The sequence below is a fragment of the Lepidothrix coronata genome, unplaced genomic scaffold (assembly GCF_001604755.1).
Source record: "Lepidothrix coronata isolate B3197 unplaced genomic scaffold, Lepidothrix_coronata-1.0 Scaffold106, whole genome shotgun sequence".
Lineage (NCBI taxonomy): Eukaryota > Metazoa > Chordata > Aves > Passeriformes > Pipridae > Lepidothrix > Lepidothrix coronata.
This window is the reverse complement of record NW_016690286.1, coordinates 2077207-2102277: the sequence shown is the minus strand read 5'-3', so window position 1 is coordinate 2102277 and position 25071 is coordinate 2077207. Positions and strand designations below refer to the sequence as shown.

At 39.0% G+C, this 25071-nt stretch overlaps 1 protein-coding gene across 1 annotated transcript; it reads right to left on the bottom strand.

The window, feature by feature from the left end:
- Positions 1-24741, bottom strand: KLHL7 (kelch like family member 7). Its single transcript, XM_017823847.1, has 11 exons — positions 24507-24741; positions 20334-20436; positions 18841-18934; positions 17509-17633; positions 15585-15760; positions 12802-12976; positions 11224-11366; positions 6383-6623; positions 3230-3431; positions 2837-2934; positions 1-1244 (listed from the first exon to the last, which is right to left on the bottom strand). The coding sequence occupies exons 1-11, from the start codon at positions 24624-24626 to the stop codon at positions 961-963; spliced, it is 1761 nt and encodes a 586-aa protein (XP_017679336.1). The 5' UTR covers positions 24627-24741; the 3' UTR covers positions 1-960.
- Between the last annotated feature and the right edge of the window lie 330 nt (positions 24742-25071).

Below are 25071 nucleotides of genomic sequence, written 5' to 3'. Positions count from 1 at the left end.
TTCTGTAAAGTATCTTTAATGACTCTGTTCATGCCATTTTAAAAACAGTCACTTTCAAGAAGAAAATCAATATATCTGTATATTGTATTTGCTTTTCCCATTCCTCTTCCCATCTTTGCTAAAAGTTTGGCATCCACAGTATGTACAGTCTGATGCCTGGGAAGAGAGACTGAAAATTCACTCCAAGTTTCCAACTTGTTAATTATAGTGCACAATTCTTGTCGACTTCACCCTTTGACTTCCCTTACCTCAGTGTAATAAAAAAAACAAACGAATCCAAGTCTTTCTGTGAAAGCTCCCCAAAATGCCAGAGACCATCAAAATGTTTCTCTAATCTCTATATATGGCCTCTCTAACTTTAAAAAATTGATAAGCAGTCATGCAAATGATGGAAGAAACTCATTGGAAGAGGGCAGCTATCACGATCTAGAGAGTTGTAGAAATATTGGGAATCTTTATTAGACAGCAGTCCTTGGTCTTTCCTGAGAAAATATCTTCATTGCATCCTGGTAAGATTTCTGCAGGTATGTACGAATCTTTCTCATGACCCAAGCTATACCTACTCACCATTACCAAATGAAGTATCTGCAACTGACCTTGGTAAAGTGTCATTTAACCAGAAATCTTTTCTTCACCAAATGCTTTAGAAGAGTTCTAAGTATTTTTAATTTGGTCTATGTTTGAGAAGGCCACACCCACAGCCCTTTTAAAGGAAGATGCCATGTGATGTTACCTAGGTAAGTGGATTCTCAAAACACATCCCCATCTCTTAAAACAGACAAGAAAATGGGCATGACAAAATCCACATTACACAATATGCTGTATATACAAATTGAAAGACTGCATCTCATTTTTTTCTGTTATTAAATTTAACGAGATTCAGTAAAATATGGAAGCAAAGCACCAATAGCCATCTTTCCCCAAGTCCTTGAAGAATGTCTCAGCATCTCCTACAGGTCTTCAGATCTCTAATGTTTCTTCATTTGCCCCGCAAGTGTCTACAACACAGATTAAACAACTCGTCACGGGGAAAGCACGGACTTTGGAGTTGGCTATCCACTTGTCTGTTTCAGTGTTATATTCAAGAATGTGCCCTAAGCGACCAACACCCTGAAAACCAGCCAGGACATAGACTATAGATCCCACTGCAGCACACTTCACTGTTACACCTTTCCATGGCATTGGAGACACCATCTTCCATTCATTCATCTTGATATCGTAATATTCTACATTATCAAGGCCACCTACAAAACAATGAAATAGATAATTGCTTATTACATTATACTGTATGGACTGAACTAGAGCATGCAAATATTCCATGAAACTGAAGTCTTTATTTTTAAGGTTTTAAAAACCCTACAGTAAAAAAAACAAACCTGAAAAAACACCCTAGGTTTCTAAACTAGCAGTTTACCCTTGTATAAATACAGAGAAAAGTAAAAAGGAGATTGAAAGTAAGATGTGTTGTAACAAATTCACATTAGACGCTTTCTAGAGAATCCAACGTGTTACTACTTCATGAACAGAAGAACTAATGATGCTGAATTTGTGATGGATTTATGGCTAGTGACTAAAACTTAGGAATCTATCTGAAACTTCCCTATAGTTAGGGCATTTTATTCTAGAGGACTGACAGATACTTCTACCAGAATTGGCCATTTACTGATAGAGGATGTCTCTCTTCATGATGCTAGTAAAATCACTGAAGTGTAAAAGCCTTTGATAAGGGCCAAAGAAACCAAGAGTTATTAGAGAAGAGTAGATTTTATGACTAAGATTCGCTTCTTCAAGAAATATGTTAGTAATTACACCTTACAATAGCCATAAACATTCTGTTATCCCTGTTTAGCAACTCTGAGTCAGTTTTCACTTCCAGTCCCAAATTACTAGATCTGAGAGATTAAGAAACATTTCTATCATGTTAAGAGGTATGAGTCTTTCACCCCATACATAACTCTTCCTCATTCTATTCCAGTAAGAACAGTCATTAACACTTCTAAAAGGAGCATTCAGCTAACATTGTACAAGATGGCAGCTCCGGCAGTTACAGATTGATAAAATGTTTGGGCAATAAATGCATCTACCGTTTTTGCATTAGGAATCAATCACGACGGAATAGTTTTAGTAGCCAATTAAAAATCAAGCTGTATTCTAAAATAGCATTCATCTGATATCAAGTATACCAGTTACCATAAATAGTGACTTTAAAACCTCATAAATTAGAATTTTCCATTTTGAAAAGCACTTTAGAAACCCTCGGTAATTAAAATTCAATTATTCTGGTAAATAAACTATTATTCTTCTAGTTTTAAAGACAAGGAAACAGGCAGATCATAAATGACCTGCCCACGACAGTAAGTCTTATTTCAAAGCTGGGCACTCCAAAGAGGTCTCACATTTTCACCACTTTATAATATCTGACTATCTTTAAGTCTTTGGACTGAAGTTCCTAAAATAGTGGCTATACCTTTACCTGTCTCTCAAAAGAATGCTAAAATATCTCAAAACACATCATAAATAACTAAAAAAAAAAAACCAAATTAATTCTCTTTTCTTAGATGCCTGGTTTAGCCATATTAACTACTTCAGAACTGGGCTACAGTAGAGGTACATATCTGAACTTGACGGTACTCTTATTAGTACAAGAATTTAAAAAATAAGATACAGTGAAGTGGGGAGGTGAAAAGAGGAAGGCAAGACTAAAGTGGCAACAACAGGATGTTTGATGGTGTTGCTCAGAGTTTTTCAGTTGAAAAGAGCAGAATTCATTGCAAAATAGACCAGAGCAGAATTCATTGCTGTGTGACCAGCTAGAGAATTAATAGAATTCAAGTACCTAAACCATTTTGTCCACCCACAGCAAATATTTTGTCCTTTACAAACACCAGCCCATGGTTCTTCCTGGCTTCAATCATTGGACACAGTTCAGTCCACCTGGGGAAAAAGAAACCCAAACACAAGAGGAAGAGTCACCATCTAGTTCATAGAAATTAAGTATAAAATATGTAAATGAAACCTATCGTTAAGAAAATGAAACAGGGATGAAAGCTGCTTAAGAAAAACTGCCTTTCAAGTAAAGCTACAAATAAGTGATTCCTCACTGCTGACTCAGGGAAATTCCTTACCATATACATTTTTTCCTTTAGTCATCTATACTTGAGTCATTTACAGAGCTAGCAAAGACCCAAATGACTAAAAATAACATTAATACAATTAATACAATACTTACGTTTCGGTGGCTGGATCATAAACTTCACAGGAGTTTAGGACTCTTCCAGAAACATTGTTTCCCAAGCTTCCTCCGCACACATAAATGAGACCGTTCGCCTCTACCATTCCATGGCTGCATCGCTGAGTCAGCATGCTGGGCTTCGTGTGCCAGCTTTCTGTTCTCGTGTCATAGCATTCAAATAAATACAGTGCAGAATTTCCTTGAAAAAACAGAAACCCACCAAAGTGGCATTAATTTTTATGGTTGTCTTTCAAGGGAAGAGTCTAACAGCAATTATCAGACTGAGACTTGGTTTCTTAGTTGAAAAGGGAAAGCTGCTTTCCCACCTCCAAAAGCAGAGCTGACCAACTTGAAATTTGGGACTATTCAAAAGCACATACTTATAGTTTCTTTCACTCATTTATTCCAGTAAGTAAGTTGATTAAATTGCTATTTTTGTTTAAAAACAACAAGAAAAAAAATAAAGTTTGGGTTTTTTTGAGGGGAATAAATGCTGAACAGATATATATATATATATATATAGATTACTGATCCCCTGTCATCAGCTCATGCTACTCTTACTACTTGGAAATATATTGAACTTTCAGATGTAAAGATGTAACCATCTTTGTAAACTTACTACAAGTTCATGAGTTTTTTCTGTATGCAATGTGATTTGCCCAATTCCCAGAATACTCATTGCCTTTGGAATTTTGATAGCTTGATTATGTCATACCATACTCCTGAATTATTAACAATCACCAAACAGCTACCCCTCCCCACTTTATTTTCTTCCTGAGGAGTAGCAGATACGCATTTTCTGGAAGTGCAGGGTCTGTGTACTCCTCCCTCAAGGGCCAAGAAAACTATTACTGAAATCAAAAGCGATTTTTCTAATGAAGATAGATGGGAGCTTAAAGACTTGTGCTGAAGTAACTGAATCACAGGCAAGGCAGAGAAGGCTGCATACAACTTTCTCAGAAAAGAACCAGGGTCCTTCTTCCCTTTGCTTCAACAGATATATTCTCCTAGAACAGTTAAAGGTGGCTTTTCTTGTGCCTCTTCTTCCTTGGATTTCTACTTCCAAAAACTGTGTCATACTAGCAGTACTCACTACCAGTTGAGGGTTTGAACCTTCAAAACAATGCTATGTTTCCAGACCCAAAATACAGAAACAGACTCCTATAAACTGTGCATTTGTTTACTTCTACTCTGTAATTCTCAATTTCACCAAAAATTGTATAGAGTGGGATGTATTTTTTCTTTGATGTAAACAGTCATCCTTATTGTTTTGAAGTTGTAGAAATTCCCATCCATAGAAAATAAGGCAGATCTGTCTTTAATGTCTTTTTTTAACAGATAAAAACTTCCGTTTTCAGTATAATGATAAGTATTTCTCCTGTACGAAAACAGAGTGGAACAATTCAGCTTCTAAACTCTGCTAGTTATTGCAAATAAAACAGGACTCCCATCAATTCAAGAAGGGGAAATGAGCCATGGACTGGCACAGTAATCCAACCTCTTCAATTGATGCAAAAAACAGGCAATTTTTTTACATTTCTTTGTAGCTAAACACACTGCAGCATTTTATCAGATTAATGCTTTTACGTAATTGCCTGCTTCAAATTAGAAAATACTAGATTCAGGAGAGACAGACTTTTCCAAACATTCAGTGTTCACTGAATCTAAAGAAAAGAGTACAGGCAAAATAAACTGCATTATTAAATTTGGGCTTTTACTGTTCTGTCTTGAGTAATATTTATGGAAAGCAAAGTGAAGCTGTGCACAGTGTGAGGGTAGTTTTCAAAGAAAACCGCTAAATTAAGACCTCCATTACAGTTGTATGGACTATTTAACACGTATTCAAAAATAAACTATACAATCAAAAGTTTCTATCATTATTCCCCATGAACTGAACTGTGGGAAACTATGAAGATTTATGAGATTTTGTAGTGTTTCAAGTTTCCCAGCGCAGCCTTAGTTAAGTCTATTTCAAGTAATGGGAAAAGTGCTATTTCACATTTACCACGTGAGGTGGCAGCTGGGAACTGCCTATTCTGCTGCTTTATTAGACCTCTTAAAATATCTGAGGCCAAATTACACGGCCTACATGTTACAACCTCCCATTAAATGACTTATCAATGTTAAGCACTGATTATGACCTTTTTTCTCTGTTCACCTCCCTCTGCACCGATGCAGAACTCAAAAGGATCTACTAGAAAATTTCATTCTTCTAGGATTTTTTTTTCCCCAGAACATAGCTTTTTTTAAAGCTCTACTTTCAAGGATATAGCATGCCTACATTACAACTTTTGGGTTGTTGATGATGTATCAGGTGTAGACAAAATAAAATGTTCCTATAACATGATAGTATAAGTCAGCCTCTAGGGTTTTTTGGAGAGAGAAAAAATCCCAATGGTCTTATTTTTTCTTTACTATTTTGAGTAATAACATCTAGAGAAAGTATTTTATCTCCCTTTGCTGAAGCAAATCAACAGAATAACAAAATAAAAGAAGATAACTTCTGCCATTTGAAAGAAAAATTGGACAAATTCCTTTAGAGGACCAGGTATCATTTCACCACCAAGAGCAATAGTTTTAAAAGATTTCTTTTCTACCTTTCTTTTTTCCCCTTGAAAAAAAATCTCATTAGGCTCAACATATGCTGCATACAAGGAAGCTGTTGTCAAAACGCAGCTGTTCTGGCCACATATCGCAGAAAATTTTAAACCACTCTAAGTTTTGTCGATTTATAGAAGTGGGACTCCCAAAACATATTTCATAGAATCACAGAATAATTTGGTTTGGAAGGAACCTTAAAGATCACCTATTTCCAACTCTCCTGCCATGGGTAGGACACCTTCCACTAGAACAGGTTGCTCAAAGCTCCATCCAACCTGGCCTTGTCCCTAGTCAACCCCTAAGAGCTGCAGTCTACTTTATGCTCTAGTTAATGTAAAGATTAATCATTTCATTCAGTGAAACCATTTTAAAAACACAGGTTGTTGGATTGGGCAAAGGGGGATAAAATCCTAAATATAGGAAAATAATCTCATTAGGCTAACATGGCAAAGTGCAGTTTCTTGTCAACAGTCATGCAAAAACCAGAAAAATTTCCAGCTATCTTTCTTTGTGCTTTTTTGTTTGTTTTAAAGATTTTTAGTGTCTTACCCACTTCTGAACCACCAGATGTATAAATTTTGCCCTCAGCAGCACAGGCTGCAAGGCTATCTCGAGGTGTTGGAGGTCCTAGCTTGGAATACCAGCTATCCTTCACCACATTGTAGCAGTCCATTCGCTTTATAGGGAAGAGCTGGGAACCACCCAAAATATAAACTACGTTGTCCCAGAAGACACAAGCTGCATCCCTGCGCTTTTCAAAGGGACATCGGATGTCTGTCCAGCTGTAATCCTGCATTACAAAGAACAAGTAATGTCTAATAGATTATAACACTTACCTGCACAGCGAGTGTTTTTCAAACACAGCTTTTCATAGAGATTTAGATATGGTCAGTTTTAAGTTCCTTTTCAAAAAAAACATGAACACTGTTTATTGAAGAATACTCCTCAGGCGTACTCTTAAAAAATTCTTTTAGACACAGACACGGTTAGCTGCAATGAACCATGACATTATGAATTTCTATTTCATTCCCTGTGTGCACCCAGTACAACGTCCCTGAAAAACAGTTGTGTTTTTTCCAACAGAATTGACCTCCTGCTGCTATTATGTTAGAAACAATGCATGTGATCAATAAAGTAGGATTGCATTTTCTTTTATAGCAATGGAAGAAGACATCTTACATATAGTAACAGATTATTTCTAAAAAATAATAAAATACAGAGTGTACCAAAGACAATGGAAAAAGGAGAATATCCAAATTGACAAGCAACTCAGTTAAAAAGCTCTGATACATACTTTATTACCATGACAACTAGAAGCTTATTTACAGAATTTACAAAACACAAATGATCTCTAGCTATCCACAGTTGATCGCATGAGAAATAGGGTAATGCTCCATCACAAATACTGGCAGTCACGTTGCCTAGAAACTGATTTTGCACAGATTGGCAAAATCAGCGAGTATCAAATACAGGCAGTAATGCCCAAAGCCTTAATAACACCAAACTCAGCAACTGATGGCAGACCAGGATAGCATACAGCACAAGAAACACTTCTTGAGTAAAAGCATCTCACATATTCCATGAGCATAGTTTGTATCCTATACCGAACAGGAAAGTACGGGACCTTAACTGTTATCTGTGCCACCTCAAGATGGTCTACCTCAACCTGCTGAATGACCTTCACTGCAATGGTTCACACAAGACGTTACATCATTACATTTTCTTAGCAAGGACATACTTCAAACACCTTGGTCAATGAGGAAGAACAGCGACTCCTACATGGGGGTTCAAAGAAAGAGAGGCAGAGCATGTTATAGTCCAAAACATCTTACAATCTTTTCTTGTAGCATCCCCCATATCAAGAAGAGCTGGCAGGTGCATGTGGCCCTTTATGGTGAGAAACAGGTCCTGGGGCATCCTAGAAAGGAAAGCCATACTACAGCATGGCAAAATAAATAGCTGCATAAATCTTAAGAAAATGTCTCAGCGCATTGTGCAAGATCAACATACTTTCTAGCTTAAACTGGCAATTTTACAAAAAATCCTGTTGTTTTCCTTTACTGTTATAAAGGGCTGTGATCTGACCCACTTTTATAGCTTCAGCTCACGTATCCATTTCATCCATACCTTTATCAAACGGAAAGCCATAACTTGAGCATGCTCAGCAGTATCCTCCTCTTTCAGCAGGAGGCAATTTAGGCCATCCTCTTGCAATGCTCTTCAGTGTTAGTCTGTACCACATAGAATTGATTCAATTTTTGCATTTAACACATTTAGGAATTATGCAGAAGAGTTGCTTTACACCACAGCCAATATCCACACAGCCCTGGGCAGTGCAAGCCTCATTTCTGGGGGCCTGAGTAAGGAAAGACAGACCAAGACAGGTATACGGTGACACTTCCCCTGCTGATCTCTGTTTTCAACAAATGGTTGATTTCATCAATTTACTTAACCACTTATTAAAACTATCTGAACTCCTAAGAGCCACAAGACCCTGTGATAAGAACGGCACGTGCAATTATGGGTCATGTGAAAAAGCACATTTCTTGTTTAAGACTTTTCCCTCATTTTCAGTTGATACCTTCTCTTCAAAGTTTGTCACAGAAAACAGCAGACATGCTCAATATGGACAACCTCCCCACTAACAGCTTATTGACTACACCTTCATCTCCTCCTAAAAGGTATGCTGTTTCCCTTAGTCATCAAGAAATAGCGTTGCCAGGCATCTGTCCCTTTTTACTTGATATTGTTGAATTTTACACTGCTAAAAAGTTAAAACTTCCAACCATTTCTGGTCACTAGAGACAGCAATTTCAAAAGAATAAGCATATTGCTGACCTGAAATCTCAAAGTCATGTATAAATTTTTTATCAAGAACTCATAGAACAAAACAACCAGTATGTTATTCCCAACCTAGGGGAAAAAAAAAAGAATATATTTTTTAAAAATAATATGTGGAAAATTCAACAAGAAAATGCTTCCCACAACTGTTAATAAGATTTCTAGTAGTCATCTGAAAACAAACATCTTTACTCAAATTAGTGCCAGACTGCTCCACAAGTGTTATACCCATCTGCATCTGCCCCATTGCATCATTTTGCTCTCTTGATGAAGTACATGCATCAATAGAAATACCAGTTACAGTGCAACACAAACAACAAATATAGTCTTAAACTCATACTGCTAACAGTCTCAACAAATAACACACAGTATCCAATCCAGTCTTATTTAAAGCATCCTTTTAACAAGAAGGAAATGAAAATCAGCATTAGAGACTAATCTTGTGTGCAAAGGCATCAGTGAAAATTAAAATTTTTGCACTAGTTTTATCGTGTCAGAATACAGAAATCTGCATTACAACTGTCAATTTAGGTGACATAAGATTTTAATTAAATTACTAAATTTAATTAAATTCACAAGTGAAGGACTAGGTCACTATTCCATTAACAGACAATAAACAAAATTTCAATTCTTTCCCAAGGTCCTAACCTTGCAAAAGTACATACACAAGCTTAATTCCCTGCTCTGTGACCCTTTCATCATCTTTTGATGAGACTAATTAAAGTGAGTTAAATGCTAATTCAACGGGGGTTCTGGATCCTTGGCTTGTTGCATTTAAGAAGCTACTGTCACAGTTTTAAATATCAAACTCAGATATTCAAGCAGAACATTCAGAAAAGGACCTTTAAATAGATTAGAACTGGAAGTTAGGTAAAAGCTATCCAACGAGACATGACAGGCTAGCTAAGAACACCCAAGAAAGGATACAAGCACTAGGAAAACATGCTTGTTAGAAAAACAATCTCCAATTTCCCACTTCTTGAATTTTCCTTCCCTGCCCCATTCTCCCCCTGCCCATTAATCCACATGGCAAGGCCATAAGTCTTGATCGGGAGGCAGTTCTGTAAAATTTCTTCCCAATTCAGTTACTTTTTGGTGTTATGCCTGGACAAATAGTCTATGAAAGAAAAAGGCATTTTATCCTATGCTTTATGTAGACTTTCATGGATGGTACTTTTTGTCCACAAAACAGATTTCTTTGCCAAAACCATGTAACTGTTTGAAAAGTTCTGAATGCCCTGATCAAAGACTTCCTCAACTCAGACCTTGGAAAGGAAAGGATTATCTGCTCTGCACCCCTCACCTCCTCATCCCCAGCTGGAGTACTGCTTATCTTGGGTATGTGTATGAAGGAAAAAGGTGGTCATTAGCTGGGAATCTTGAACTCCAAATGGAAATTCGTATCAAATGTCTCTCAATCTAAGTCAGCAAAGGTAGTAGGTTTTTCTTCTCCCCAGGTTTGAGTGGTACTCAAAGAAGGTGGCTTCAATTTCATCTTACATAGGAATGTGACAGAAAAGTTCAAAACACATCCCCAAGGCTCATTCATTCTGAATTAATTTGACAGGGCTCACATTGACTATAAAGTTCACACAGATAACACACAAAACCGTTTGAAATCATAACAAGCATTTAATATGCTGAGTTAGAACCAGAATTTCTGCACAAAATATTACATGCATGTGATTTCATAACTTAGAGAGCCCTGATGTTTATGTAGCAACTTTTTTCTGTATTACTACATGTGCTTGCCTGGTAAAACAGAGTATGGGTAAACCTTCTGCATGCACTTGATGTTTCTAGACCATTTAGTCTGTATAGCTGAAACATACATCATTCCTGTGGCTCGATTTTATTCAGGAAACACGGGAACAAATTTCAGGCAGAAATTTCAGTTGCTATAAATTGGCCAACTCTAAGTTTTTTGTTGAAGAAACTCACTCTTTTCCACTTATGTAATACTTTCTCCTCATTCCCCATCCCACTCTTTACATACTCTTAAGAACAAACAAAATCCTGAACCATTAATATTTAGAAGTGGTTGCATATTTATAATAAATGCACTAAAAAAACCCAAAAAACCCTTGCACTTCAAAACTGGATTCTACACTAAAATATGAGCCAATAACTTAACAGTGCTAAAAAAAATTGCTTTGAGTTACTCTAAACACATAAGCGCATGCACATGCATACAGACTTTTCTATATTCCTAACCAATTGCCTGATGTTTTGGTGACCTTTTATTTCTTTGCAGCTGTGTGATGCACATACCAATCAATTCTCAACTCATGGATTGATCAGATCTCCGTATCTAATATTGCCAAGAAACAAACACAATCATTCTATTCAAAATGACGTATTACATCTTGGTACACAGACTTAAAAATAGTTAATTAACCATATTCTTCCAACTGCATACCCAAGAGGCAGGGAATAAATCCTTCCTAATACCATTTTGTAGATCATAATCTCTTAGTTAATACCATCAGCAAATAAAACAGGTGAGATTACAAACAGTGAATCTTAATGCATTCTGAGGTAACGATTACCTTGGGATTAAAATATCTGCAGGACTGGGGCTGTGAGCCTCCAAACAAAGCAATGCGATAATCATGTTTTTTTCTTCTTGGCCGTGTGCCTTCCACCAACTCTTCTCGGTCTTCTGGGGAAAGGAGATGGTACCGCATCCCACCTGGAACGAAGACAGCAACTGTTGCAGATCTAGTGTAGCTCACACATAGCAAGGGAGGTTTCAAAGGCAGGGACAGGGGAGAGAGGGAAGAGAAGGAAAAGAGAGAAACTAAGTTTCTATATTACACCTATATATAGCTTTGATTTAAAAGGGAAGAATAATGCACAGCAGCACATGAGGATAAGGGCATACATCCAGACTTACACCTTGTCTCAAACTGCCTGCTCCCCACAACAAGGACATGGATATAGACTCATGTTATATACCAACTGATCGATAGCTAATTTATACAATATTAACAAGCAATTAAGTTTGTTGCATTGAAACAGGCAAAAGGAGTCAAACCCAAAGAAAAGGAACAGCAAAACTGGGAGTCTAAAGAAGGGACCTGAATACAATCAGAAGTCAACTGTGGCACTTCCTCACGCCACACTTTCCGATTGATAAGAAGGCATCTCTAGCACACTGCACACTCATGAAAACCCCTTACTTTTGTTCTTAGCTGACAATGCAAAATATTAGTTATAACTGGTAGAAGAGAATAAGCATTCGCCTAAGAAACATTCGAGAGAATGCAAAAATATCGGTGACATTACAAGCCACTAAAACTACACAAAAATCCTTATTTCTTAAACAATGCATCCAACTCCATGTTACACAACAAGTATGACTGAGATGTCAAAGGTCAGCAAATACTTACCAACATATAGGTTAATTTGAATCTTGCTCATTGAATCTGAAGGAAAGCAGTTGTGTACTGTTTTTTAGATCTACACTAAAATGAAGCCAACTAGTTAACTGCTACTGAAATCAAAAATTTATTTCCAGAATATTTATTAACATCTAGGCTTTTCTTTCTTACATGACAAAATTTCACAAGTGGTATCTAAAAACAAAGGGGAAGCTTGTTCCCTATCTTATTTGCACCTTGAGAATGCAAATGTAGGATCAATCATTTTAGGATCAATGGTCAGTATATACTAGAGATAAAAATAGTGCAACATAGAGTTAACATTCTAATTTGCTTAGGGAAGCTTTATAATACTCAAAATTTTGACATGAAGTATTTCTTTTATTAATTCACATATGAGCATGAATGATATTGAAATTACTAGTGTGTCCCAAAGGCAGACTAACTTTCAATTACTCTAATAAGTCATTGACAAAATCTCCATTCCATTACTTCTCATGGAGTTCATGTCATTTGCTAGGAGAAAACAAATGAAAGTCACACTGTTACATAAAATAGGTTTTATTTACGTAATCATCTCCTAATCCAACTTCAACTAAAGGCAACATACTAGAGGGAACACAGCCAGATGGATTTAACGTGGATATGTTGTCAGAGCATTTAAAGCAAACAATCCTCAAAAATTCCACAACATTTTTTTAATTATACAGAACATTATAAAGATTTCAGCTAGAGGTCACTTACTGATCACCATTTTAAGGCATTCTGGGTTATCCTGAATAAGTGGTTCAGCCTGAACTGTTTTACTTAGGAAGTTCTTTGATATCAGAGGAAATCGGACTTTAGCAAGAATATCAACCATGTACGGCTGGCGATTGGGCTCATCGTACTTCAGCCATCTGACTGCTGCATCATAAACCTTAAACAAGAGAGATGGAAAGAAAAGAATAAGGTACATCACCATACAGTAAGACACATAACTGAACCCTAATGCTCTAAACTGGAGGTTAATTTGTTGTATCATTTTAGTATGTGTGGATCCATCGCCATCTTCCAGAAAAAACCCAACTCCCACCGCAACAAAACAGTTACTGAAACCCAAAAAAAGACAATGCTCAGACATGAAGTAAAACAAATACACAACCATAGAATAAAACTCATCTACAAATTTTAAAACTCCTACTACTTCTGCTATTTAACTTTTTTCCTCCAAATGGAAAACATGAATCTGCAATTCACATTTATGTGCGTAACTCCTGTACCAGGTTAAGTCTAGTATTTGAAGTTCAATGCCATAACATCAGTAATAATTCCCCAGAAATGTTGAAATAGCTTCTACTTGATATGGTTTCCTAAGATGACAAACTGCTTCTGTTACCAAATAATCATGTTAGGGATCCAAATATATTGCTATTGTTGTGTCTCAGGGGACCATTTAAATCAGAGTTTTTAGCTGCAGACTACTGTAAATTTATCAGAGGGCCTCCTCTCTTTCTCCTCTTTACAGGAAAAGGTAATGGGTTTCCTTAAAGGGCAGTGAAGACAGAACAGGGAAAGTAATCATGAAATCTGCTCTATTTATGACTGTACCGCGAGTCAGGAAGAAATGAAACAAAAGTCTAGTATTATACATGAACTATGATACTCCCGTGCTGCTCTCGGACACAGCAGGCTTTATCTAGTAGCACTGACTCTAAAGTGGCAGGATAACTTCATTACAAGCACAGCCAATACCTATGCCTGTAGCTGAAATTGGTCACAACAACCAGTAGTGAGTGACTGAGACATAACATGGAAAGAAACTTAATGGCAGAATTATTCAGAAGGACTACTAAACCACCCCAGCTATAATTTTGCAAAATTATCACGGAATGAGGGAAAGTAGAGAAAAAAATACTTATGGCTCAATTCCATCAGCTAAGGAAATTCAACAGAATGACTGGGATGGAAACATTGTATAGGACAGGCAGTAATTATTGCCACCTTTCTTTTTGTACTAAATGCAAATATGCTTTACACCAATACAGACATTAGAGTACTATGTCAATTTTCTAGCAGTACTCATGAGAAATAAGATTCCTATAGTACCACTGGCAAACTTCTGTAGTTTCATACTGCACACTGCTAGTTTCCTAAAGGAATTGTAATGATGATGTACAATATGTTTTCTACCACTGCTGCCAGGTTAAAGCATGCCATCCTCCTACCTTACCAACAGAACTTCAAGAACATGAATTCCAAAGTGCCATTTTGGCTGCAAGCCAAACAACACTTCCAGCTCTGAGAATGTTACCCTGTGACCTGATTTTCATCCAGCACTCGGTAAGAATGTGGAACTGTGACATAGCTCATATTTATACTTCTAACCGGCCTACTACTATATTCAATGACCTGATATTATCCCCCACTCCCAGGAATTCTTATTTTCATAAAGTACATCACCACACTGTAAGACAGATAACTAAACCTTAATGCTCCAAATTGATTCTTCTGCCTGTTGGAGGTCAACATAAATGGAAACTTTATAGTCAGCAAAACATCCACTTCTAAGTGGACACACATACCATCTTGGCTGCAGGATCTCTCTGTTGTACTTCAAAAGTATGAGTCAACTCATGATGCCATACCCAAAGAAAGTTAAATTAAATTAGATTTCAGTTTGTTTTCAACAGATTTGACTGAGAAGCTACAAACATCCAGCAGCTACAAGTACTACCCAGCTGCTACGACCACCCTACAATCAACTTTTTGGGCTGCAGTGCAGACACCTATATGCTTCCTATTTTCCTGCAGTAGGAAGAACAAGCTGGCAAACAGGCATTCAGGGCTGTGCTGTAAGCTGAATCAAGCATTCCAAGTAGGACAGTTGCAAATGTAACTTCTACCACAGCTTACAACCTTTAACTGAGTGAAACTCCAGGCTCCTTTCAGCGACCTAAACTTTTTTATGTCCGCTCCCTAAATAAGGGCCTTCCATCACTGCCAATTCATCTAGCTTTCAGTGTTTTGCTCATCTTGCTTCCAAGTCCCTCAGTTCCCCAGGCTTAACTTGTGTATGCATATGTTTCCATCAGAAGCAACTCCTCTCTAGAATAGGCCGAGACCATACTCAGGTAGAAACATGCAGCCATTAAGGCCCAGTTTGCTCACACTTCGAAGCACATAAATCCCAATCTAGAAGCAACTGCTATGATACATCAAACTTAATTTAGCTCATATACTACGGAATCAGAAGCCCTATAGCTAACTCAATAAAGGAAACTGTTATGGTAATTCCCTCTGTGACTTCTTTCTTCCTAGTTTGCTGAAACACATACATAAACCACACCTGAAACATGAATATTTATTAAAATTTGATTTTGACCAAGCTAGAATGCATGTTTTATTCCACAATTTAGCAAGCACTACGTGCATCATATCCTCTAGGAACATCAGAAGTGAGATACTTGAATGCATGCAACAACTTCTTGATCAAAAAAAGATAGTGAAGTTCAGTGCTCTTAGCTGGTATGAAACAGGGATCTCACCTGGTCTTCTGCCCTCACTGTCAATGTATCTTGGTTCAGGAGGTGTGTCACACGCTTAACATCCAGCTGAAGAAACTCATCTGTCTTGTAAACTTCAGTGAAATGCTGATGGATGAAGTCATCTGCAGTGGCTTTCAGTTCTGGGCAGTCTAGGCATTCTGCTAGCACACTTATGCCTATGAAGTAAGAAAAAAACCCTTCCGAATTTGAACTGCAATTACCTTTAATATATTAAAATAGACTATAATTACCGTAATTTCAGTGATACTTGCAACCCCAGTTTAATATTTATTACCATGTTTGTTTTCTTTTTTTAAACACATGCTATCATAACTTATCTGCAACTCAAGACAAACTAAGACAAGGACAACCTGCTTATTCCTATCCCTTCCAAACTAATTGGAATGTCAGACTTGCAACATTTGCTGTATTAAGTATCTTTCCAGCACTATTTCCTCATGTTTCTTTCCCCATTATGAAGGTGACAACAGTACCCTAACCAACACGCCACAACAACAAAGTCTAACCAGAACAGCTTGAGAAACTGGATCCAGGTTTTATGACCTTCCCTGACCTGCTCATGCAGCATCAGTCACCAACCAAGCCCAATTTCCTTCAAGAGTCATGGTGAACTGTGACTTTTCTATAGAGGTAGCACAGTCAGCTGCAGACCAACACAAAAAAGTCATGTCCATGTTGCTGGAAGGGCAGAATGTTTGGCACAAAGTTATAAATAGCAACTGTTACTGAGAAGCACCATTGCCAGCCTTCCCACTATAAACTACATAAGCACAGAGCTTTTCAGCAGGAACTCCTGCTCATCATGCTACAGCCTTCCTCCTTTTATGGAGGAGATGGCAAGTGTACTAGGAGTAACTCACTATCCCATGGGCTACAACTAGTCAGAGCTGCTCTAAGTAGTAAAATGCAAAGCAGAAAGATAAAATCCACGTCTATGACCTCTTGACAAAATTTCAAGAGACTCAAATTAAGCCATAGTCTCTTTCAAATCCATTTTTTTAATAAACCATGCATTTGCCTATAAGTCTGCACAGAATATGTTTCAACTTACAAACAATGCCTTAAGGAAAAAAATTATTTAATCTTTATCTCCCTTTTTGCTATAAATTAGCAACAAAGTATGCAAATGTTAGCATAATTGATTTTCCAGCTACATAAAAGCCACTCAAAGCAAGCCTAAGTGGCATTTTCCTTAGTAGATAATGCCTTTCTTCCAGCAGTTGTTTCAGAGCCACAGCTGTACTGCATCGAAGTGTCAGTTGAATCTGTAATTCAGACACTCTGCAAAACATTTCTATTGCTATAAACATCTGTAACATGCTTGAGCTGTTACTAGGAGAATTACCTAACAAATGTCAGTAAGAAACCCTAAAAAAAATTTTCTCTTTAATCTCTGATTAAATGAAGTGCACCAAATCTTAAGTATGAAAAAGTACTTAGTTCTACTTGTTTACCTTTTCTGTAACACCAAGTTCACATTACAGCTACAGAACATATTATATCAAACCTGCCCAGATGACATTCATGGATTTCAGTCAAAATGAAAAGTGAATAAAACCAAAAGTAACCTAAACTTATTCTGTTCATTCTTGTAGAAGATATGCTAGTTTTGTAAGTTACAAATCTGTCAAATTGTGTCTGCAAGTACAGTAACAACTGAAAGCTCCACCTTTTCAACTGTGGTTCTCTAACCAACAAGAAGCCCCAGTGTCCTGCCAAGCTGGATGAGATCTTGCACATTCAGTGGGCCCTGTGGCAAGGGGAAACAGTTCAGATCCAGAGCAAAATTATTTTTATTTGCCTAGATTTAGCCAAACATTACTGTCTTTTAGACAATATTATCTACTTTTCAGGAACAGCAAAGTTAAAAAATAAACAGTAAGTTTAAGTCTATTTCTCTTACCAAGACAATTGGAAGCATCAACTTGTTCTTTTAAAAAGTCCACACACATTTTTTTCACAGGTTCAATTTGATACTGGTTTGCTGCATCTAGTAAAGACTGGACATTATTGCTGTTAACTGAGATTCTGAAAAAGAGAAGGTATAAAATTAGCATCACTGAAATTACCTCATTTGCTGCAGTAAAAAAAAAAAGCAACTTATGCCAATTCACAGAAAAGGCAAAATTATTTCCCTGCTATATGCCCAAGAATCTTTCACACACAGTCTGAAGACACAATCCCCCTTTATGATCTTTCCAAACTGCTTTCATTTGCTCTGCTTTACCAAGGCAGGGCAAAGGGTAACCAGTCTTGGGATCTGAAGAATAAGCCTGTAACACAGGTCCACTGCAGTCCTATACTATTGCTTTGACTTGTGTGGTTAGACACTAACACAAAAAAAAATCAAAACCCAAAAAGACCTTTTTTGTGACAGTTTCCTACTCCCAAATAGATGTCAGCATCAGCAAACTGTGTCTAAACCACTGTCAGAACTGCCCTGGCTGATTTGCCCAGAGTTCATCAGCAGAACTAGTATGGCAGTGCTTCAAGAGAAGGTACAGAACCCACAGACTAGGGCTTGGGCACCAGGGCAAGCAACCATGTGGCTGGGGTGGGGTGTCTACATAGACTGTCTCTCACCACTCACAGAGTATACAAGAAGATTCCTCTTAAAAAAAAAAAAAGAGAAAGCCTCCCTAATGAGAGCTAATCCCATTAGTACAAAGATGAAAGGTCTGCCATCCATAGATCTAATTAAAGCTGATTAAGTACTGTTTACAATCCTCACCATCTGTAGGAGCTCTGTTTGAGGGAAAAAACCAAACAATCCACAAAAAATCCCAAACACACTGACAACCTGAGATAGGAGGGAACTGCTGTCCACAGAACAGTTACCCACACTACCTGTTTTGAGACGAAGGTATAACTCCTGGAAATGGTTCCATGCCATAGCTACCATGGCCACAAAGAGAGACTGTGCTGACAACAATAAAGGCCTGAATTTCAGAACAGTGGGAAATATCATTTGACTCTAACACTGAAGTCAAAAGCTTGATGTGCTTTGAATTGCCTTCTGGAGACAAATACCGTTCTCTTTGGTCTGTAGACCTTCCTACTCATTAAAAAGGAAAACGGAGGAAGGATAGAAGGTCTAGTCACATCAGGCTTTAAACAAAGTAAAGAACCGTAATAGTAACAAAACTGATGAATCACAAAAGCATTATTTTAAGATTTTATCATTTACAATTGTCAGGCTTCCTAGAAAAAGGGTAAGCTTAAATAACAAAACTACCTTGCGGTATAAGCAAACTCCACAAGCTGTTCAATAATGTCAGGCTCTGCATCTTTTAGCTCCACTTCAAAGGACTTTGATTCAATCATATTTGCTGCAAATAGATTAAAAAACAAACTTTTAATCAATAAAGCCACTCCAGTTATTGTATGTTTTGCAAACAGTAGAAAATAAAGTGATTACACAAAGTGAGAACCTGCTAAAAACAGCACACAGTTGATTGCTGTTTTCCCAGGGTTACTAATGCAAGTCAGGAAAGAAAGGAGGCAGTGGAACAAACAGGATCACTGGTGTGTGTACATGCTTGTATTATGTAAATTATGATAACTGTATTAAATAGAAAAGGTCATAGATATCATTGACTGCAGCACAGACTGCCAAGGTAGCATTACCAAAACCAGGAAGCACACGTTGCACTATCAAAAGCCATTTCCACATTCAAGCCGAGTTTAGGAATAGATACATTTCCAGAAGAATTTGTAATGGAAAGTTAGAACTCCTTTCACTAGGAAGGCTTTCTGCCTAAATGGTAACTTTCTCAAAGGCAGTTTCAATTCTTTCCCCCCCCTTCCCACAGCAAGAGAAGCTCTCAGCCTTGCTCTCTGGTATGCAGAGAGATAACATGTTTGCAGACATGTACAAGGCCTCCTTGGGCCAGAGAGAGTGTGAGGGAGGAGAGAGAGAAGATACAAAAAGCCTTGGAGGAGGCGGGACTTTGCCTTTTGCCCCTGGAGGCCTGATGTGTGCAACATCATAAAAAAAGTGGTCCTTGCATCTGAAATAAACCTTTTTTTTAAATCCTTCCACAGCCTTGGCATTCTTGGGAAGAATATTTGTTACACTGATAACAATGGAGACAGCTCCAAGCTTCACACACACAGGCACAGCACTAAGCTTGCCCACAGATGGTTACCAGCTGACCACTGGAAGTCATGGTTATTTTACTTCTACTTGACTTTGATTTCACAGTAATTTTACAATTAATGGGTAAGGCATACAAAAGATAAGATACCATGCAACAGAATTTTTAAAGAGAGCATAAACACAAGTATTATAGAATTACAGAATCACTGAGGTTGGAAAAGACCTCTAACATCATTGAGTTCAACCATTAAACCATGTTCCTAATCTCTGAAAGCCTGTCTTATATGCAGAAGTGCCTAAGGGAAGCAACGGGGCAGACAAATTCTGTCATGGGAGCAAAACCTCACAGTTTTCAGGTTAAGGGAAGGGGATCGACTCTAATAGAGAGTGTGGGCCCCAATTATTAAGAGAGCTTACATATGAAGTAACACTTGACTTGATCAAAAGAGTGTTAAAGGGAAAATGAGGGGAGGGGTGAACAGAGATGAATGAAAGGACAGAAAGTGAGAAATCTTCATTTATACCTATCCCTCGACTTAATCACTTTCATAAAATAAAAACTTGTCAGCCACAAATCTAGCAGGACATAATCATAAAAGTTTAAAATCAATCAATTTTAAAAGACTTACTAGTAAACATCAAGTTAAAAAAATGACTGGCTGAAGCAAGCACAACACGGTGAGCTGGGATCTTTCTTTCTTGAACCATAAGAATGACATCACAGAGAGTTTTCTAAATCAGAGGAAAAAACAGACAAAAACCACAAAAATCAGCATTTTTTAAAATATTTGAGCAATATTTCTTTAAGAACAACTTACAGAAATTCATTGATTTTTGTAACCCGCACAACTCAAGAGCATTATGTGATAAAAAGGTTTTCTGAAAGTCTAAGTTCAGTAAACCTGGAGAACTATCAAAGGTCAGTTTAGCCCTAAATTTGTACCTTAAGAATGGCCACAAATAACTTATGAACTCTGATTATAGTTTTTCCTTTGGCATTTACATCAGCCTCCAGTAACGTAGGTTCTGCAGCACCTGGCAGGGGCTGCACTCTTTACATCTCTCAGTCACTTTCCTCTACTCTGCTGCTGATTTTCAAGAAAATTCACAGAAATCTCATATCGGAAGGCTGTCATCATATTGCCCAACTGGAGTGAAAGTTATGAATGAGTTAAAAGCATTCAATGGAACATTTTAAAGAAAATGTATCTGAAAAATACCACTTCTGTGGAAGGGTTTGACAGGTCATACCTGATGAGCAACTAGCATCCAGACAAAAAAATAATTTATTTCTCATTTGTTTGCTATCTATATGTAGGCAGCTAGTTTCTCCCCTACATGTGAACTGTCATGCACTAGAAGGAGAAAGGAAAGCGACAGAACTTACAAAAGTTGTCAGAAGAGGTGAGAGGAGAGTAAGGGACTGGGGTAAAAACACATAATTTGAATAGATTCTGAAATGGTATCCTTTCCAAGAACATACTGACTGAAATAAATGCATATGATACTGCAGTTAATTATAACATACTCTCTATTAAGAAAGAAAAACCAAGCTGCACTGCTTCCTCAAAATACAGGAATTCATTTTTGACTACTACCTTAAGTTCATGGATCTACCTTCAGAAACACCTATCTACAGTCATCCCAATGCTAACCTCGAAAAAGAATGCTTCTACTGTGGGTAATATATACATGCTTAGAACTGTGTCAATGTTTTCCATGTAGAGACAATATTATCTAGGGCCCAGGTCAAGAGGTTGATAACCCATATGTACAGTCCCTTCAAATATGTCTGTCTTCTTAGTTTTTTTAAGGACATTCAGAAGCAAATGTTGGACAAAATATAAATAATACGTTTCAAAAATATTATTTAAATGAAAGTTAGATGGGGGTGACATACAGCTTCCTTTGTACATCTGTAGCTTTAAACTATATAGGACTGAAACAACAAAAGAGACCATTCTGGAAAAATTTCAGAGAAATCCTTTAAACCTGAAATTCCTAGCACTTCTGGTTCAAAACAAGCATCAGAAATTAACAGTATAAGGTACCATAAAATCCTTTGGCCAAGTTTTGCCAAGACATGCAACTGTTGCTTGAGCTCCACACTGCATTTGTAAGACATATTTAATGCCTCAGCTCAGCTTTAGAAGCACCTCGGATGTTCTAAGGCTTCCGCGAGTGCATTTGCCAACCAAAACAGACCATCATTTTAATTTCTTTCCCTGGGATGTTTCTAGGTGTGACTATTCCATTTCAACTAATGCTCTCTGAAGGATTTCTGCGCTTCTTTCCAGAAGAATCCATTGTTGTCACTGGGTCGCCTCCATGATGCAACCAGTGACTGGTGTTAACCAAAGGACACACCCAAACATGAGCTTCTGTAGGGCATTTCACCTTCCAAGTAACAGGTTCAGCAACACCTTCCAGCTCTATCCCAGCTTCATTTCCAATGACTCTTTCTTGGCTGACCTCCACTCAGCTGCAAAGTTGCAACAAAGGCTTTATGCACATGCTGTCCAATAGTTCTGTAAACCCACAAAAACGTGTTGGAGATCAGCAACATGTCCTCCTGCACTAAACACACTTGGCCCCAACACCTCACCTGTACTGAGTGCAGGTATGGCCATGGTTTACTCTAAACACCCGTACTCATGGAGGCTACCTCTTGATCTCAGCTCATACAAAAAGCAGCCTCTTCAGAATTAGCTCTACTTTCCCATCAGCACATCTTCCTACAGCACTAAACTACTGCAGATAAATATCTAGTGTTCCACATGCATGTTGACATTTCCATCACAAGAAATTTTTAACTCATATTCAGGTTTTATAACCACAGCATAGTTCTTGACTTATCAAAATACAAGAAGAAAGAGTTGCCTGTAAATCCTCTTTAACTTTAGCACAACTAATCATCTGAAACCAGAATATTTTTCCTCTGGCTCCTGCTGACTTCCTAATTTTATCCTACATAATCACAGCTCCCCCGTCCCCTCAATAATAGTTAACCTCCTCTTACAAACAACTCCTAAAATAAACACAAGTGTCATGAAATATGCAAGAATTTCTGGAGCAGTCAGCATTGGGTGGGATATGCAAAGCCACCATCTGAGGTCAGATAAGAAGTTTTCATGCAAAATTCAGTGCTGTATCTCCCTGGGCATAACAGAGTCTGAAATCTGAATCACAAGTACACACAGATTTCACAGCACTTAATCCCAATGCTCTCACTTCATGTGTTTTAGAGTAAGTCGTAGCTACATGAGAGTTACACCTTACTACACTGAAAGATGAGGTACTTACACAGAATGACAATGTGGTGCCACATAGTGGAACAGGGACAGGTAAAGCACAAATTCCCTGTGCTGGGGACTGTACACACATCTAAGGGAGGGCAATATTTCTTCCATCTACTTAAAAATCATAACAGCATCTGACATCCCCTTTTAAACAGTGACAGAGGTATGAGCTGAACACTGATGAACTAAGTTATGAGCTCAGCCACACCTTGGGATATGTTTACGTGATTAGATCGGAAACAAAGCCTACATCAAAAAAGTAGATCCCAGGCTTCAAGTCTTTACTTTGCTACCTGAAGTCACTGAAAACAATATTGTTTTTCATATATAGGAGCTTAGTTCCATGAAAAAGTTTATACAGACAGCATAAGTGACTGTGCTTTAGTGAGAGAAGAACAGGGCTGAAGCGCTGGAGAAAAACAGAACCAACACTGGTATCACTTCTGAGGCCAGGACCCAGACAGCATTAAAAGCTGGACTGAGTCTCTGGCAAGACTAACACTGGAGGACAAGCATCTAAACCGCAGAAGATACAACACATGACAGTGCCAAGTATGAAGCCCCCACGTGTTCTGCCTTCAGAGGTAGCTTTTATTCTGGCTCCACATCACTGTGTTTGAATGAATCAAAGTTCCACAATCAAGCTAGCTCCTCCAAAGAGAGGAAAGGTTTCTTCATATGCAAGGAGTTATATGGATGATCCGTCTGCTTTTGTATCAGAAATTTAAGCTTTTTTTATAAAGAAGAATAATTTAAAACCAAACATTTCTTTTAGTTTTAACAGCTCAACTGAAATGCACTTGCACAATTGTAATTTTGGTTACTACTCTTGCTCTACTGGTAAACAGAGGAGTCACCTTTAATAATCATTGGACTATTGACCAAGAAAGCTGATCAGCCCAAAACGTCAGAATTTGAGGCCAGATGAGGCCACCAGACTCCTACAGTGCCACTGACCTCCCTGTAAGATGGCCAGAGGCATTCAAGAAGAAATGCTACCTGTGAAACCAAACCATGGTTACAGTCATCCCTCTCCTCCCGTTGCAGTTTCACTGTTCACGGGCACACAGCCAGTTCGTTCAGAGAGGAATTCTGGTTAAAAATTCCACATCACCACCTTTTTACTACCCTTAGGTTTCTGTTCGAAAAGGGCTCTGTGAATGCTCCAGGTGAAGACACTGGGCCACCACTCGCAGCCTCACTCCTGCCCTACCACAGGCAAGGCGTTAACAGATAAGGAAAAGCGGCTCCACGGCGTCTTCTGCCTCCAGCGCCCACAATGAGCCCACGCAAGGGAAATCGGAGCTCGCTCTCTCGCTGTGCGGCTGCCAGACACCCTGGGCCTCCCGCGGTGCCATGTTCGGTGGGTCATTCACCGCATCACGCTCCAGGGACGAAAAGCCCACGGAAGCCCACGCGCGGGAGCTGGATCGGGATGTGCCTGCAGGGCAGGAAGCGGCCCCGCGGGGCTGGGACTCACCCTGGCGAGCGCCCCCCCCGTACCTGCTTGCGCATGGTGTTCATGACGCCCATGAAGCTGGCGAGCAGCTTCGCCTCCTCGCGGGCCGCGAGTTTCTTCTCCGTCTTCTTCTTGCTGCTCTTCTCCGACCCGGGCGCGGCCATGCTCGCCCGCGCTCACCGCCGGCGCGCCGCCCCCGCCCGCGAACATGCGTCCGCCGGCTGCCGGGCGGCGAACAGAGGCTCCCCCCGCTCGGTGCCGGGGAGGCGGGCGGCGGAGGGAGGCACGGAACCAGGGACGGGGACGCGGGGACGCGGGCACGCGCAGTGCCCCCGCAGTGCCGCTGTGCCCGCGGCAGACGCGGCCAGGGGCGGGGCTTGGCGCGATGACGCTCTCGGCCGGCGCGCGGCCCCCACGCGAGGTAAACAAAGAGCGGGGCGGGGCTCGGGCGCATTACGTGACGAGTGGAGAGCAGCGCATGCGCAGTGCTGGGAGCGGCCCGGGGCTGTTCCGGGGGGCGTGGTCGTCTTTGTGGTGGCTACTGGGGGCGTGGTCACACCAGGGACACGCCCGCGGGGGCGGGGCGCGGCTCCCATGGGGGCGGGGCAT